This window comes from Gopherus evgoodei, chromosome 23 (genome assembly GCF_007399415.2).
Source record: "Gopherus evgoodei ecotype Sinaloan lineage chromosome 23, rGopEvg1_v1.p, whole genome shotgun sequence".
NCBI lineage: Eukaryota > Metazoa > Chordata > Testudines > Testudinidae > Gopherus > Gopherus evgoodei.
Window position 1 is genome coordinate 5571352 of NC_044344.1, and position 18565 is coordinate 5589916.

Sequence of the window (18565 nt, forward strand, 5' to 3'; positions counted from 1 at the left end):
TCCCCCCTGCCCTATGTTGATGGAAAGGTGCCAACCCCGCTGACTTCTGGGCTGGCCAGTCCTAGAGGCTGAAGTTCTCTGTTGATCCCCAGAGATAGGGGTAGCACAGAGAGCCTGTCCTCCCAGCCCCACAGCGGAGCTGATGGAGCTCCTATCAGAAGAGGCTGGTCACGGGCAGAATTGCTTTATCGCTGCCCGGGAGTCTACCAGGGCCAGAGAGGGAAGGCCAGTTCCAGTGTTGTGTCCTCTCCTGGCACACGCCCGTCTCTCCTCCCTGATCGCCGAATCCAGCCGCAGAGGGAGCCAGGGACTGAGCCTACAGGGAAGCTGAGACACTGCCAGAAACTGTGAGAACGAAAAGAGAATCTCTTTATTCTGGGTCTTCCCCCCCGGCTCACAAAAGAAAACAAAACTGGCCCCTACATTGGCCGATTGCTCAGGCGTCTCGTCAGCTGGTAAGAGTCACGTACAAAGCCATGTGTCGTTCCGAATCAAGTGGGGAATGAGGCCGGTAATAAGGAATCTGGAAGGGGGTGTGTGTGTTAGCTTCGTAACAGGCTCGGGGGCGAACGGGATGCTCTGTGAGACTGCAGCGACGTTGGTGTTGGGATGTGAGTCTCTTCACGTGGAGGTGGAGAAGGTTTCCATAGGTGCCTGAGGGGCAGCAGGGGAGAGGACCCCGAGGTGGGGGTGGCTGTCCAGTATGTTGGGGAAAGAGGCACCAGGGAGTCTAGGAGGAAAGAGATACAGGAGTGAATACTGGCGAGGAGATGAAAAAGGGAGTGACCAGGGCACAAGCAACCTGTATGGTGCACGCCCAGTGACTCACAGCATGGGAAGAGGTGACTCCAGCTGATGCAGTAAGAAACTATGTGGGCGCTGGTTAGCGCAGGTGACTGGGAGTCAGGACTCCTGGGTTCTCTTCCCAGCTCTGGAGCTGACTCGGCATGTGATCTGCCAGCTCTGTGCCTCAGGTTCCCCACCTCTCTACAGGGCTTTGGGATCTTTGTGTGAAAAAGTGATTGATATCCAATGCTCTGCTGAGTATTATTATGACTACCACCAAGAGACAAAGTTTTCTGGAAACAAAGTCTTCTGGGTTGCTCTTGGCTCCATCTGACCCAAAGGTAAACAACTCTTTTCTGCACTTCACACGAGGATCTCCAAGTCAGGGACATTTCCATTGCAAAACCCCTGGCTCGTGGTCACAGCTGGACTCACTTCAGACGCCTGCCCAGGGTCACAGAAAAGCTGGGAGTGGAATACAGAACCCTTCATTCCCCCGTCCTGGGCTCTAACCGGCCGCCCTCACTCCTTGAACGTCAACGGCTAATTCCTCCCACCCCACTCTACCAGGTCCAGTGTAAGGTGAAGACCAGAAGATGGAGCTAAAGGCAAAACCCTCCGAGGTTTCTCCATGTCGATCTTCACAAAAGGTTAAAAACATACCCCGGGACTGTCCCAGCCCCAGCCGAGACATCTCAGACCTCCTGGCAAGACAGATTTGTTATCAGCGATGAGGATGTGTGTGCGCGCAATCTCTGAAGAAGTGTGAAGAGTTAATCACAAAGCAGTGGCTGTGCCTCTTACCCATTGGATCATCTTTCCTACAGTTCGTAGGCAGCCGTGAGGTATTCCTTTGGGACAATCCCCACCTCGCTGTTCAGTTCGCCGATCCACCAGCCGTACATGTTATACTCCTGAGAAAACAAAGCAAAAAAGGGCCCAACCTTGGATATCCTGGCCTAGATAACGTAGTCCTGCCTTGAGTGTAGCAGACTGGACCAGAAGACGTCTCGAGGTCCCTTCCAGTCCTATGATTCTAGGATCCTAGATAGAGAGGATGGGGGTTACAGTTAAATCACTAGACGGGCCGCCTGGATTCCATTCCTGACTGCCACAGATTCCTTGGGCAAATCACTTACAGCCAAATTTACACAGGTATCACCGACAAAGGCCAGTAGCCAGAATTAGACCAAAGTATTACAAGTCCTCAGGAGCCTAAATTCTCACGTGCCACAGGCAGAGAACAGGAGAGACCGAGGGGCCATCAATGCTCGAGGCCACTGTGCTGGTAGGGCCCCGCTGATCAGCTGCCATGTCCAGATAATCCTGGCAAGTGACCCACACCCATATGCTGCAGAGGAAGGCAACTCCCTCTCTTCCCACAAGATCCCTACCAATCTGACCTGGGGAGAAATTTCTTCCCAGCCCCACGTAGGGTGATCAGTTAGACCCTGAGCATGCAAGCAACACCCACCAGCCAAGCATCTGAGAGGGGGAACGCCAACCCAGAGCCCCGGCCCACCCCTCCAGTGTCCCACCTCCAGCTGTGGGCAATCTGTGATGCTTCAGAGAAGGAGACAGAACCACACCCCCAAAAAATAGATGGGGAAGGAGGCAATCCTTCCTGACCCCAACAGGGGAGCGGCTGGAGCCCTGAAGCATGAAATAAATCAAGATGAAACTAATAATGCTGTATAGCGAGGTAGGGCTCTCCAGGCAAGCAGCTCCCAGCACTTTGCCGACAAGAGGGTGACGCTCATAGCTGAGGACTCTGTGGGTGCCCTAAAAAATAGTGGGTGCACAGCACGTGCCGGCGGGCCCCGCTGATCAGCTGCTCCCCCTTCCCCCAGCACCTCCTGCCTCCTGAGGATCATCTGTTCAGCGGCGTGTGGGAGATGCGGGGAGAGAGGGGTAAGAGCAAGGGCAGGGTGTGCTCGGGGAGGGGGCAGGAAGAGGTGGGGTGGGGCCTTGGGGTGGAGCAGGGGTTGAGCTTCCCCCGACCCCCCCCCGGCAAATCAGAAAGTCAGCGCCTCTGAGCACAAGGTCTAGGAAACCCCTGCATTCCACGCAGGCCCTATTTTCAGGGCATAGGCAGGATATAAGCAGCACATAGACGCAGAGGAACTGCCCACGCCCATGGCCCAGCTCGGCCGGTGTGCTTTCCCCGACAGCCACCAGCCCCAGCTGTTTCAGAGAAAGGTGCAGCCGCGGGTTGTTTCCCCGTGGGATAAATTTTCACATGGAACATTTCCTCCTAAACCCTTTGGCTAGAGGTTGGCTGGAGGGCTGGTGCACTGAGGCTTAGCGTCCTGGTGCTGATCCTCTGCACAGCATGAATTATATCTCTATTTTACAGATGGGGAAACTGAGGCACAGAAGCACCATGGTGGGGGTGGGGCACACGATGAGAGATAGAACCCAGCCCACCCGATTCCCAGCCCGCCTATAGGAGGGCTGCCGGATGATGCTCTCAGTGGAGCCGGAGTCTGGCCTCCCCAACCCCAGGTTAACCCACAGACCACGCTGCTGACCCAGGAGCAAACACCTGTCGGAGTGGCTGACTTCAGCAAGCGATGCGCCCACTAGGGCGCCGTGCAGTGGCAGATGCTGCAGAATCTTTGAGCCACGCTGACCTGCCAGGCTGCCGGGTCCCAGAGTGATGAAAGACCCGCCCCCCCCCCACCGCGTTGCAACCCTCTCGAAAACAGGAAGGAAAATCCCCCGGCAAAAGAGGAGCAACGAAAGCTTTGGATGAGCAGCTGCCTTAGTGCGGAAATGAACGGGATCTGCACTCGCAGCAGGAGGAAACGAACCCACTCAGGAGACCTTTGGTGGAAGGGCTGGGCGGTGGGTCAGAGAGCCATCCAAGGCATGAATGGAGCAATCCAACCCTCCCCTCTCCATCCCTCCTCTGCCCACCGCAGCCCGAACACTACGAGGTCTTTTAAAATAATTTCTGCTTTGATGAATTGCCGGGGAGCTTGCAATTGCTCATAATCAAAGGGAGGAAAATGCAAATGAGAGCCAGTCGAGAAGTATCGGCACCAACCGTTTATTCCACTGCACCGTGCCAAGAAGAATTAAAACAACATTAAACTCCCAGCCATAATGTTTAAGTCCTCGTTTCCAAGTGCCAAATTGCACCACTCTGGATCATACAGATGTTTGTTAATTATGCTAATTTTTATTAAACTATTAAAACGAGGAGTGCACAGCACAGCAAGCCAAAGCCCGGCACCAAGTGAACCCTGCTCTCGTCTGGAGGTGCTAATTTGCTAAGATGCTGACGCCTGAGTTTAGGGGGTGCTGAGTAGCTGGGTTTTTCTGGGGCAAGGGAGGAGAGTGATGGAGGACTGTTTCCCTGGAATCTACCTCATCAGCTTCCAGCAGGTTCTGCTTGCTCTGTGCTTGCAAAGATTGGGACAGGGGGTGGGTGGGTAGAAAGAACTTAGCTGAGACAATCATCTGCACGTTCGTTGCTTTGAGAAGGTGGTGAACAGGCACCTGGACCTGCTGAGATGGGGTCTGACACGCACACTCCCTGCAGGGCGATACACACCTGTGGCTCAACGCCACCATGCATGTGGCCAGAGGATCTCCAAGCCTTTTGCATGGCCTCATGTATCCCCATTGTACAGATGCGGAAACTGAGGAGGAAGTGACCTGGCCACAGTCAGCGACTGAGTCCAGATTGCTTTACAACCCAAGAAGTCAACATCCTCCCCCTCCCCGTCCCAAGCCTCCTTTTACTTGCACCAGTTTAACCCCGTTGATTTACATGTCACTTCTGATTTATCCCAGTGCAAGAGGAGAGTCTGCCACCAACCCCTTGCTCGGTGCACACAGGTAACAAAAACCACCCGCTCGGCATGCCAGGAGGCCCCAGTTTCGCTCTTAGCTCTGAGACCTTCTCCCTCAAACTCAGAGATCTGCTCCCAGCAGGACAGCCCACTCCGCTAGCCCCAGCACTCTCTGCATTTCCTCCCGGCAGCGACGAGTGCACCCGAAACAGACGCTCGTTCCAATAACTGGCAACCAGTGTGTTTACGCACGGGATCATAAAAGGATTTATGCTGCTAATCTCCAGCAGCAAGGGGAGAACAAACACACACACACCCCGCTGTAAAAGGAACAGCCAATTCTATAACCGAAAACGCGCCATGGCCACCAGCAAAGGGAATATTTCACAGCTTGAATCAGCCTCCAGTGGTTTCCCTGTTGCCATTTATGGCTGCGCGAACATCACGGCCCTCCTTAGCGATCCGCTTGTCACAGGGCCTTGAATCCCTCCATGGGGCTGCAAATGCCCTGCCAGTAGGTGTCGGGGGAGGGAAGCAGCAGGCTGCTCCTCATAAGCCTGGAAAAAAGGAGATTGGAGCCCCTCTGCTACATGATTGCTGCATTTTAATTTCCAGCCACCCCTGCTGCTTCCTATTTGTGTGATCTCTTCCAAGGCAGCTCAGCCATGACCTGAAATGACCATCCCTGTCCTAGAACAGAGAGATGGCCAGGCCAGATTCTCAGCGGCTGTAAATCAGCGTAGCCTTGTTGACTTTAATGGGGTTACGATGACCGAGGGCAGCTGAGGAGTTGGCTTTTGCCTTTGAAAGTTCAGGCAAAGACCTGTTGGGGTTTCCCAGCCTCCCATGTTAATTTAATTCTAGGTCTCGTGCTAATGGTGCCCCACATCCCCACCCTACAGGGCCCCAGAACCAGAGGGCAAGAGGAAAATGAAGCCCCCGGTTCACTGAGCCATAAGAACGGCCATACTGGGTCAGACCAAAGGTCCATCCAGCCCAGTGTCCTGTCTACCGCCAGTGGCCAATGCCAGGTGCCCCAGAGGGAGTGAACCTAACAGGTAATGATCAAGTGATCTCTCTCCTGCCATCCATCTCCACCCTCTGACAGACAGAGGCTAGAGACACCATTCCTTACCCAGCCTGGCTAATGGGCTTCCCCACACATCTGGTCCCACCACTGGAAGGGTCTTCTGCTCCTGGCGTGGAAAGAGAACTTATTATTTGTATGGCGAGAGGACAGCTCTGTGGTGCTGCATGGATACGGAGCAAAAAACAGTTGCTGGAGAACAGCAGAGCTGTTATTCCTGCTTGACAGGCAGGGAATGGTACTGTCATCTCCTGTCTCCCAGGCCGGTGCTTTTAACCACAAGCCTGTCCGCTTGGACCCTGAAACTGGGGCTGCATCCCCTCCTAGTCCGCAGGGTCATCAGGGGAACACTAGCGTGATATTGCTGCAAAGGCAGCAACTGCTTCTCCAGAGTGAGCATTCCCCCCCCGCCCCATCGCCAAAATACACATGGTTCCTTTCCTTCTACCAAAAGCAGAGACAACAATATTTACTCCTCCCCCCCGGCTTCTGGCCCTGGCCGACATCTGCGCGCTTTCTGCCCGTCCTCGTAAACAACCAGTGCCTCCTTCAGGAACACAATCCATCAGCCCCCCTTCGCGCAGAAGATCAATGATGCTTTGATGGATGCCCAAGGAAAAGCCAATCAATCAGGGACTTATCGGTTTATGATTGCTTGGCCCCATTATCAGCGCCTGTGTGTCATACATTATTGTTAGTCAAATGGAGGCTCCTAATTCATAGGTGAGGCATGCCTTGTGCTGTTAGAGGGTCAGCTGACACGGGGAGTTTTATACCAGGTCAGCTATATATCTGTTTATCTAGAAAACTGGCTCCGAGCTGAAGCTAGCTCTGAAATTTAAAATTTACCTTTCCCCCCTCAGGGAATTCAAAACTTGAAGCCAGTGGAAGACACACAGTCACTGCTCAGAGACCCTGTTTATTTAGGCAGCTCTCACCTATGTTTTTCCAGCATGGGGGATTTTTATCAGGTGTCTCCTCAGAGGAAGAGGGGACCGTGAATCAAAGGCTCAGCTCTGTGCTAAACTAGGAGGTGGCTTCCCCCATACTTTGGCTCCCAGCAAACCGTCCTTTTCTCCTCCCCCCATTCCTCGTTTATTATTCAACCTCTCTCCAGATAAATCACAATAAAAATGAATGATTAAATTTGCCCCCAACAATTATTTATTTGCTCTTGCCAGGAACTTGTTAAATGGATTCCTGCAAGCCGGGAGGTGGACAGGCCTAAGAGCACAAGTAGATGGGAAAAGCCAAGGGATGGCCAGTCGGAATGTAGGAAATCCGGGAAGTAGTATCGAATGAAACGCCGCCATCCCCACTTGGACAAAGCTGCCACCAGGGGAGAATGGGTTTAGCCCAGTTGATGCTGGACAGCACCAGCAGAATTTAGGAAGGAACTGGCCACTGTCCAGGTCCGTGCTGCGTGTGCAATAACATGCTTACTCCCAATGACTCCCCCCGGGGGAGCTTTGCCTGCAGGAGGAGGTCAGGATTTTGCAGGTAACTTAAAGGAAAATCATCTGCGCAATGCTGTCCATTTCGATGGCCTGCCACAATAAGCTCGGTTCATCCCTGGCACGGGCCCCGGACTTGCACCACAGATGAATTTGGCCCAGAGACAGAGATGGGTGCACAAGGCCCAAAGACATTGCCTGACTGGGAATCAGATGAGCTTGTGGTCTCTGTGCGTATGCAAGCTGCAGCGGGGGGGGGGGGGGTCTTGTCTGCTAGATTAAAATTCTGCTCCCCGTTACTGTGGTGTCAATCCAGAGCGACTCCGGGGAAGGCAAAGGAGCGACTCTGCATTTACACAGGTGCAGGCGCAATCTGGATCGGCAGGCAAGCGCTATCTGAGGAGGCCCATGGACAGCACGACACGGGGCACTGTGTAGGACCCCCGCTAGCTCAGACAGACAGACAGATGCAGGAAAGACTTGCAAAGCAGCTCTGTAATTGAGGCAGGGGGTGCACACTGAAGAAGAGGGCAGGAGAGGTACATTCATTTGCAAGATGAAAAAGGAAGGGGGCAGGGGGGAAGTGCAGAATTTGGAGACCACCGCGGCTGCCCCATTTCCAAGCTGATGGGATTGTGAGATCATGTGAAACTGCAGCATTAATATTTATTCCATAAAGCACGCGGCTCACAGCTTTGCACCATTCTGCCGCGCTCTGACCGCAGCACCAACCCTCAGGCACAGCAACACAATTTGGAAACAATGTGACGGAAATGTTTAATCTGCTCAGCCCATCTGTGCTGCGTATTTCTCCAGCGCTCCCTGAGAGAGCCGCCTTCGAATCTCCACATCGCCTTTAATATTCTCCTAAATCACCTCCCCACTGCACTTCAAGGGCCATTGCTACAATATCACAGGTTCATCTAAAGTGCACCGGGCTGGGGGGGCCCCCTGAAGAACAGGGGTATGGGGGGGGAAGAGACAGGGTGTTGCTTGGGTTATTTTTTATTTCAAAATAATTTCCAGGGACAGTCTTTCCATGCCCCTTGGAAAAAAAAAAGTTATTGTGTTTTTGCTGGAAGGTGATTAGTGAGACTGTTTAGAACCAAACAGGCTGGGATGGAGGAAAATCATTTCCGAAGAATTGTTTTTATTAATCTCCTGCCCGGCCGCTCACGTTCAGGCACGGCTTTCGTTCGGCTGGCCTTAGGGTCCAATCCTGCTCGCAGGACTGACCCCTTGGGCAGAGAACGCCCTTCTAGAGTGGTGAAAAGCACCGGGGACTGGAAATCAGGGCACTTGGGTACCATCCCAGGTGCTGGGAGGACGCAGGGTCTGGTGGTTACAGCTGAGAGTCAGAACATCTGGGTTCCACTCCCAGCAATGGCACAGATTTATGTGCCTCAGTTTCCCCTGTTTTGTAAAACTTGAATGACCCCAACCCTCCCCATACCTGGGGGGAGCTGAGGGTTATTTACATAATGCATGCACATTGCACGGTGGAAGAAAGACAAAATATGAGACAATCGACTTTTTTTTTTTAAACACATCCATCACTTCCATATCAGGTGGGGGGCAGCTGATTGCAGGGGCTCGCTCGGGGCCTGATCCTGAGAGGTGCCTAGCTCCTTTGACTTCCCACCAAAGCCGAGAGGGAGCTCAGTGCCCCGCAGGCTTAGGGCCCCTCACCTGTGCTCATGGGGAGGGGGAAACGGAGGGCGCTCAACATCTGCCAGAAGTGCTTGGTGCCCCTGGCTTGTGGAGCTGGGAGTGTGCGTGTGCACACGGGGTCCCATTCTGCGCTAGGTCCCCACCCCCGAAACCTGCCTCCGGCTGGGAAAAAAAAATCAGGATCCATTTGAGCTACTCTGTGCATTAAAAGAACCGGATAATGGCCACACTCAGCACCGTTCGCTGGCAAAGGAGGGGAGCGGGGATGGACAAGGCGCCCCAATTGTGGAGTCTCCAGCCTACCGGTGTGTTACATCATCTGCACACATAGGTGTTGCCATGGCAGCTGCTTATAGCTTCATTTCCTGGATCCCCCGAGGGGGGTGTCACAGCCGGATCCACCTGCTCTTTACCCTACCCTCGGTGGGGTCATAGTGAGGTCGCCAGAATAAATGAACGCGGGTACTAATGATCTGTTTGCTGGCTGTTTATGCTCCGTGTGTCAGGGGCACTCACATTTAGAGAGCTCATTATGGCTGCAATTAGACGGCACCATTGCTAGATATTTAACTCCTTTTTCTTTTAAATTAGCATTTTAATAACGTGCTTTGAGCAGGGGAAACAAAATGACCATTTTTCATGGCCAAACTTCTTAGCTGTAAGTGTAACTTTAATGGTAAAGTTGCGCGGGAAGCAAAGCAGGAGCGGTTGGTTCCCCTTCCAACTTTCCCCCCACTTCCAGTCTCCCCTCCACATGAGGGGAAAAAATAATAAAGGGAGAGATTTTTATTTGCTTTACTGCACACTTGATTTCCTCAATGTGCTCTGCTGCCAATTAGATTCAGCTTGAAAGGCCCGAACACTGGGGCCTGACGAAAATTAGCAGTCACCGGAGTTAAAATTTGTGCGTGACCTGTGAAGAAAGCTTGAAATAATTGTGTGTGTGTTTGTGTAAAAGGATCCATTTATTTCAGATTCCCCCAGCTGAAAAAAGGAAAGGAGAGGGTGGGGGAAACAGAAGCGAGCACCCATTAGAAGATCAGTGCTATCAAAATATCTTTATACAGTAACCCCCAGGGCCACTTCCTTTCAAAAGGTCACTGCAATTATTTCTGTTTCGTTCATAACTCTTCTGATCGTCTTATAAAATTGAGTGGGGGAAAAAAAAATAAAAAAGAAGAGGAGATAAGATACTACCTGTAATTACTGATCCTAGAAGGGAGAGGGATGGCGAATTTATAAAGGAAGCTGAGGGCTGGGAAATTGAATGAGATAGAAGTGATGCTACACTGGGAATTGAGTCTAGAAGTTTAGCTTTCAAGAACTTGAAAAGGCCCCTGTTTTAGTCGCATGTGGCTTGAGCAGCTGAAAAGTACAAAGACCAGTAACAAATGGGAACATTTCCCTCAGTTCCCAGGGTCATTTTATGATGGCTGTTTATTTCCTTTTAATTTGGGACCTTAAGCTAAATATCATTTTGCAGACAAGGAAGTGAATGGGACTCCAGAAAATGTGTTGGTGTGGCAGAGAGAGGTTTGGCAAGTGTGTATGTGCACACACGTACAGTTAGAGAGCAGTGCGTAGGCGATACTGTTCGCAGTTAGGGTTGGAAGGATGAAATTATTAGTGGTAAATGTTGGTAAACGTGAATTTCACCATAGTCACACAATCCGATGGGAAAAAAACAGCTCCAACAAAATATACAAAAAGGGCCGAATGAGAACATATTACAGTTTGATTCAAGGCTATTTACTTTGTCTATTTGGATGTCTGATGTTGACAATTGGTGTGTTAATGGTTATAAAGCTTCCACTTTTTTAATCTCAACATCTGCGGTCATTAAAATAACCGTCGGACTTCCTCTAGAATTTCCTGCAACTGGGAAAAAACCCGACCAAAACTGAAAATAGTGCTTAAAAAGAAACATCGCTATTATCTGTCAAAATAATTGAAAAAGACAAAGGAAAACTTGAATTCTGCCAAGTCTGTGCACTTTATGCGTCTGTAGGAAATGAGACAAAAGCACGCACAAGAAAGTGGCTTTAAAACACTTCTTTCTTTCCTACCCTCTTGGAATCCCACATCCAAGTTCCGCCTGAGATTTTCTATTCGGACACCGGGTTCACAACTCTTTCCATGACAACAGACGGGAGGGGATTTAAGGGTGACAGGAGTTTGGAGGTCAATAGTTGAAGACCAGGAGTTAGGGATCAAAAACACTGGGAAGACAACCCCCCGCCCGCCCGCCCGCCCCCCCCCACAGTTGAAATAAAGATGATCTTGGTGAACTAGTGGGGAATCAAAAAAGGGGAAAAGTGCAAGCGGGAACTAAGGCAAGAAAAAAACAGCTTTTGTGAGAACAACGGTGTAAATGTTTACTCTTTTGTATCAGCTCAGGTGCACCTTCGAAGCGGCTGTTTCATAAATACAATACGGATGGCAGAGGCTATAATTCGGTGATAGCTACCCCAGGACATATCTAGATACACTTCTGTTATTTTAATTAAATACTGCATTATGGTTTGTGACAACTTCATCGCTATAGCGTAAATGAATTTGGAATTAAAGTCTTATTTAGGCATCCAGCGTATCCCCCACCCCTCCATTTCTCAGTTTTACAAAGCAAAGAGCTATAAAATCAAGATGTTTGTTCATTTACAGATGGAGCAGTGTGGAAAAAAAAATCCGGGGGTGGGGGGGGGAACACACTATAGAAGCTGACTCTGAAATACTCATGGCTTACGAGCATTCTCAGACAGGGGAGAGAATTCTTTTGATCATAAGTGGGCTATACTGAGTATTAATTGTGTGTGTTTATTCTTATCTTTCAACCTGGGCTCATCTGAACAATTATACTGATGGCCAGGGGATTTTTTTGCCTCTTTTGTTTAGTAGTTAATAGCCAGCTTTTAATTTTTAAACTGCTGATTTGTTACTGGCTCCGAACAGTAGAAGTTTTTGTAAATTTCATTGGTGATCAAGGGGAGCGGAGCGGATTGCGGTTTTTGGGCCATGGCTGGAGAGGCGTTACGGCAAAGGCAAACTTATTTTATTCCCAGGAATGGGAGTTTCAACGCCATCAATCTATTAACTTCCCTCTAATGAAACTAGACCATACGTGACATTTTGCAATATAACTGCTTTAAATGTTACCACATCAATTGGCTTAAATGTTACCCGCACCTCATGAACCGGGATATGGCTTTATAATTCTCTCTCTCTAACAAACAGAGATTTCCACCAATATTTTACACGATCAGAGGAAACAACAATGAAGCTTTAAATATAGGTGCTCAACAGGCAACAATTAAGAAAATAAATTTACAAATAAGTTTTGGGACACTGCAAAAGGAGTTTTCCCTCTCTTGCCCATTTGACAAATCAATGTAAGTTTTAAAGTGTTCATTATCTATTTTTTGTGCATGTAATTTGGATTTCACACTAAATATTTCCATTGTCCAACTTACTGTTAAATAACCGACAAAACAGCAAACAAACAAACCCTCGCAGGAGGGGAAAAAACTGACATCCGAGTCATGTGAAAGTTATTGTCAAAGAAAGATGGGTCTGAAAATGACACCATGCTTGAATATTTTTCTGTTTTGGCAACCCCCAGATAAAATGTCCCCCTCCTTTTAAAAAATAAAACCGGGGACTCTGTAGACATTTGTTACATTAGAAACAAAAGCTTCTTCGCCACACATTTTAAACAGGGCATCTGAATGAAATGTCACCCCCACTCTCTTTGGCAGATTAGCAAAAGGTTTATTATTAAATCTCTGTCAAATAAAGGCAGAGTTGACTCGGGAGAAGCTGCTGGTTATAATGCTGGCTTCAGAAAATGGAAGGATTGTCACACTTAAAGACACAAATTTCCTCTGTAATATATTCGAATGGAAACCTCTGAATTCAATACTACACGGGCATATCTAATAAATTCACAATATTTCAGCCTCAACAGCCTACAACGGTTAGTTTTAAAGATTTATGTGGTAAAAAATTACTCAATGATGAATATAGTTTATTCTGTGCAGTATTGGAGGGTATAAGGAATTAAGCTACTGTCTTTAAACAGTGAATTTATTATTACCTCTGTCAAAGATGAAGTCTTTAACAGCATTTGTTATAAAATTCAGCACAAAATAAATGGTCTGAATATTAAAAGGAGGGAAAAAAAAAAGCTGGAGTTTGCAAATGCACTGGTGGTTCTGAAGATGAACCCAATAGCGCTGCTAAAGTTTGCACAGTTCTGGGTAAATTCTTTGGTACGCTCCTGGGAAACGGTCATGTTCAGACTTAAAGAGAGGCTGGTGTATGTAAGATTTGGATCTCACTTGCAGCAGCGTAAATGCATAGCAAAGAACACTCCGATCTCGCTTATATCAGGGGAACCCCAAGATCGATGATGAATTTCTCCTCCCAGAGACACAGGTGAACCTCCATGGAAAGGAGGAAAATTTTGCTCCTGGGGGCAGCAGGGTGAATTCATCGCAAAGAACATACTCTGATCTAATCTACCACCATGCACTCCAGAGTAAAGGCCAGATCCTGATGTCTGCTCTACATGGACGCTGGTGTAAATCTGGAGCAACTGCACTGCAATCAAGAGCAGATTCTAGCCCTATTTCAATACCTGCTCTGGGTAGGGTGATGGGGGAAATAATCGGGACGGGGAGGTAATATTGCCTATCTAAGACAAAGCCAGACTATCAGGACCCTAGCTTAGGATCCAGGATAGGTGGGCAGGTGCGGGGTTGATGGAGGACAAATGCAGCGGGGTTTGGATAAAGTGTCCCGAGTGGAAATGTCGGGGGGGTTTCTTTCGTTCTTTCTGGGTTTATAATAAATGGCCGCTGGGCAGCGGGGGCATCATAGATGTGCCATTGTGCTGGCTGCTCGCAGGTCGAGCCAGCCTTTTGTCCTCTTCTGGAATGGGTGTCCCCTCATTTATAAACATTACCTGGGAGGAATGAGGCTGCCAGGGGTTTGTTCTGGACGATTGGTTCCTGTCTGGGGGGGGGGGGCAGGGGGGAAGGAATAGCCCTTGCCTGAATTTGACCGGTGTATGACCGTTGCCTTCCAGCTGACCCCAAATCCCGTCCCCATCCCTCCTCACTCGATAGCCTCCCATCGGGGTTATTAATGGGCGCGAAACCCCATCATCACCATCACAGCCCTCCGTCATCACAGCACGGCGCACGGCGGCTTGTTAACACAGGACCGGGGGCGGTTTTCCGCTTCCCCCTCCCAGCCCACAATAAATGTGTGGTGGTGGGGGGGAGAGATTTGCAGATACCATTCCCCTCCGGTTAGGTCAGAGGTGGATAATAGCTATTTGACAAGCAGCAATCAGGTTCATTGTGCCATTCAGGCCCACCCCTCTTCTCTCCCCATGCCCCCACCCCCACAAAGTACAGTTGGTGGAGAGTGACAAAAAGGGCCACTAGATGTCACTAAACTCCTTTCGCTCCAAGGAATAAAAACATCTCTGCCCCCCGCCCCAGTACATTTTCATTTCAAGCAATTGAGAGAATTAACTTCTCCAGTTTTATGGGCTGCGTGTCACATCCAACTAAGTCCACTTAAAATAGGAAGTCTCACAGCGCTCAAATAATTATCAGAACGTACAAATCACCCGGCCCGGGGGAAAGAGGGCCGGCGTCCTTTAGCTGCCGGGAAAAGGGCAGGGAAGTGGAACCGCGCTTTGCTGGCCTGTCACGCGGCCCAGATGTGCCGCGCAATGATGGCCCAGGGCCCAAGCGACGCTGGAGGTTTGGTACCAGCCCAGAGAGATTCCAGTGGGAACGGGACCAGCCCTGGCAATATTCACAGCATCAGGAGTCCGGTGAAGGCCCCCGCGGCACTCCCGGTGCCAGATGTGCAACAACAAATCTCTGGCCTGCGGTCCCAATAAGACAGCCAGCTTTAGTACCGGCACGGGCAGCGAAAAGGCCCGGTGCTTGCCGAGCCATGCCAGTGCCATCCTGTTGCAGATCAGGCTATGCAAGCTGAACACCGGCAGGCTATGCCCGTCCTGGGGATTAGCGGGCACCAGCGCATTGCCGCTGGACTCCTTCCACTTCCAAGGGGCAGGCAAGGACTGCGGCACTCATGCCAAGCACAATGAGATGACAATAGCTGGAGCTCGGCAGAGAGAAGACCCAGCTTCCCTGCCCCATGCCACAGGCCTCTGGCAGGGCCGCTGCATATTTCCTTTCTAAGGGGTGGCAATGCTTCCGTGGGATTCAGAGGGAAGGGACCTGACATACCGATCTGTTTAGCGGCTAACCTTGCTGCTTCAGGTTACTTACGGCCACGACAGACTGTACAGATAATTAGACATGTGGTCGGGAGCAGAGAAAACACAATAGCAGCAATGCCCCTCACCTGCTTTAGTGCCTTCCAACAAAGGATCTCAAAGCACCATGCACATGTTAATGAATCAAGCCTCACCACCCCTGCTGGATGGTGAGTAGGTAGCAACAGCCCTAATTTGCAGATTGAGAAACGAAGGCCCAGAAAGGCAAAGTGACTTGCCCAGGACACCCAGTGAGTCACTTGCCAGAGCAGGGAATATAATCCCGTTTCCCTGATTTACAGTCTCTTGCCCTAACCCCTAGACTATGCTACCCCTCTGCGTGTGTGCTCAGGGGGGACCAAGTTTCTACACCCCCTTCTGGAAACTCGATCAGAGTCTTCCTGCCCTGGTGCCCTGTGCTCCAGAGCTAAGGTTAAACGTGTTGGCCTGCTGAATCCATCAGCTACCGATGTCCGCTAACCCCCAAATCACTTTCCCCCCGCTGTTGATGCTCGAAATGTCAGATAGGACCCGAGCAGCAGCCAGCATGTGTTTCAAACACACCAGATGGATTTTTATATTAGCTACTATTTCATGTTCAGACAGAGCAACCGCACCACTAAAGCGGAGTTTGCTTCGATGAGATTAATTCTGGGGAATTAATTGGGACAAGATTGAAAAGGAAATTAAAATGCAGCTGAATGAACAGGCTTGTCAAACACCTTTTTACTCCCCGCCTCCCCCACTCTCCCCCTGCTTAATTCCGACTCAGATTCTGCTGTGGTCCCGAGCATCCATTGAGTTGAGTAATTTACGAGAGAGAGGCTCTCAGGACCAATCGGTTACGTGTGAGGAAGTCAGCGGAAGAGAGTCACAATCTGGAGCCACTGAAGAGAGTTAAAGCCCCGCCGTGGTTCCAAGCTGCACTCCCTGCACTGGAGGGCGGGGGAGGCAGAGGCTGATCCCCAAACAGAGTCCATAGAAGAGAGGCCGGGGGGGCAGAGCACCAGGCCGAGAGTCAAGACCCTGACTCTCTCAGGAGGGTTTTACACAGCTGTAACTCCACAGATTTCAGTGGAGTCGCTCCCCATGCACCCCGGGGTCTAGGCGAGGTCAAAACTCCGGCTGTCTGGCTTGCGCGCCCAGCACAACCATGGCTGCGTCTCTGCTTGCTTGTCGGCAAAACGGTGGGGACCGAAGGTGAGTGATCCTCTTCCGGAAAGTGCTTTGAAAGCCCCAGATGGAAAGGGCCAAGAATTGCTGCCAGAAGGAAACAACCGGGCCGCTCGCCATCAGACCCAGCGCAGAGCAACCAACCGTGGAATTAAGGCCTTCAGCTAATCCTGTTAAAACCGAGGTCTCCTAGAAGCAGAAGGCCAAAACGGGGTTCTCAAAAAGGGGGGCGGAGCTAAGAAGGGAACTCCATAGGTTCCTAGAGGATCTCGGTGTTCCACGGGGTCCTTATGCTCATCAGGGTAAGACCCTGGGCGAATTCCTTTGGCTCAGAGTCAGGGCTCCACATGAGTTCCTGAATCAGCTCCAGATCAGCCCGGACAAGGTTATGCACAGCCAGTTCCTGCGGCGACGAGTGGGAGAAACAAGCGGCCAGCAACTCCCGCACAGAGCTGCCCTCATGTACTCTGCTGCGTTCTATTCTGCTTCTTAGACCGCGCCCATCACTGGGATATCAGATCACTCGCATTTCCACCACTGGAAATATCCAGTTGTTAAGACAGGGGCAATCCAGATCCTTTGCTTGGATAACCATCCTGGACTAAGCGGCCCTCGTCCCTTCACAGAACTTTACACATAGTGATTAGTCCACCCCACCTCACAGCTGCCCGGCAATTGGCAAGGGTCATCTCATTGTACAGATGGGAAGAGTGAGACTTAGAGAGCAGGATGGCTTGGCCCAGGGCCCGCAGAGGGAATCAGTGGCAGACGGGAAATGGAAACAGGAGTTCCTGTGCTCAGACTGCACCTCCCTATAAAAACCACACAGCTGCCAGGGCCCTGCTCTAATCTAGACCTGCAGCCTAGGAGAATCTTTCAAGAAAGCAAGCTTGGGGGCAGGGGTGGGGGGTGTCCTCTTCCTGAAGTGAGACAGAATCTGATCCATGGGACTGTGCTCCCAAAGGGCCTGCTTCCCACAATGTGCTGAGTACCCTCAACTCCCAGTGGGAGCTGGCAGGCTCCTTCCAGGATCAGGCCCCTTGGTCCAGTAGCATGACACAAATTCAGGATTCCCATTGGAAGAGGGGGTTTTCCCCAGTCATGCAACCACAGCCCTGGAGCTGTGCCTCCCTTTCGGACCTAGCTTGGCCCATTGAACAGCACCAAGGGAACCAGAGCAAAGCCTGGCACATCTGGGTTTTGCCCCATTAGTCACAGAGGGCCCGATTTGCAGATTTCACCCATGGAGTGTGGGGGCTCAGTTCAGCAGAACCTCCCAGGATAGACTCATGTGCTGGGCAATTGGACCAAAAAACACCTGCTGACTCATCCAGGCCCAATGGGGAAGGCCCCCTGGGCCTGTACGGCAACCTGTTGGCAGAGCCAGGAGAGGATGTTCTCAACCCTGGCCAGGGCCGGCTCTAGCCATTTCACTGCCCCAAGCACGGCGGCATGCCACGGAAGGCTCTCTGCCACTCACCGGTCCCGCGGCTCTGGTGGACCTCCCGCTGGCATCCTTGCAGAGGGTCCGCTGGTCTTGCGGCTCTGGTGGACCTCCCACAGGCGTGCCTGCGGATACTCCACCGGAGCCGCGGGACCAGCGGACACTCCGCAGGGATGCCTAGGGGAGGTCCACCGGAGCCTCCTGCCGCCCTCCCAGGAACCGGCAGAGCGCCCACCACGGCATGCCGCCCCAAGCATGCGCTTGGCGCGCTGGGGCCTGGAGCCGGCCCTGTCCCTGGCCGAAGGAGCCTTTCAGAAGCGACAAACTTAACACTGCCTGAAACTGGTGCTTGAGTGATGCGAGATCCAAGGAAGGGGCTGGGAGCACCCTGCCTGAGTCATGAGCGGCCCCGTGGGGCCAAATCACAGACCAGCCCCCACTGTGCTAGATGCTGCTGTACATACAAAACGCCCCTTAAGCTGTTCATCAGAGGGTGACAGAGCCATGCTCTTCGCACGCTCCATTGTCGCTGCAAACCGGACCAGGCCTACCTCCGCAGCTGGTGCCCATCCCCCAGCCACTTCTGGCCTCTTCTGAACAGGAAGAACCAGAGAGGTCGCTTACAACCCGCCTTAGCCAGGAGCCTGGCTGAGGATCCTGACTCTGTTCCCCTTCGCCCACGGGCCCGTTCAGCACAGTGCACACAGTTAATTTATTTACCTGCATGCGCCTGACAAAGAAAGGCCTGGTCACACCTGGCTGAGCAACTCAATTACCCCTGCAATTCTAGAGCACTACCACACACAGACTCCATTATGGAGAAACATCTTGCCTGGGGGCATTTTAAATACC

At 51.2% G+C, this 18565-nt stretch overlaps 1 protein-coding gene across 1 annotated transcript in view; it reads right to left on the reverse strand.

Moving 5' to 3' along the window:
* Positions 1-343: 343 nt before the first annotated feature.
* Positions 344-18565, reverse strand: part of SKAP1 (src kinase associated phosphoprotein 1) — a 237276-nt gene continuing 219054 nt past the window's right edge. The window contains exons 12-13 of the mRNA XM_030541459.1: positions 1591-1700; positions 344-730 (exon numbers count right to left, since the gene is read on the reverse strand). Of these exons, the coding sequence (XP_030397319.1) occupies positions 1608-1700 (93 nt within the window). The 3' untranslated portion in view covers positions 344-730; positions 1591-1607. The remainder of the gene's footprint in view (positions 731-1590; positions 1701-18565) is intronic.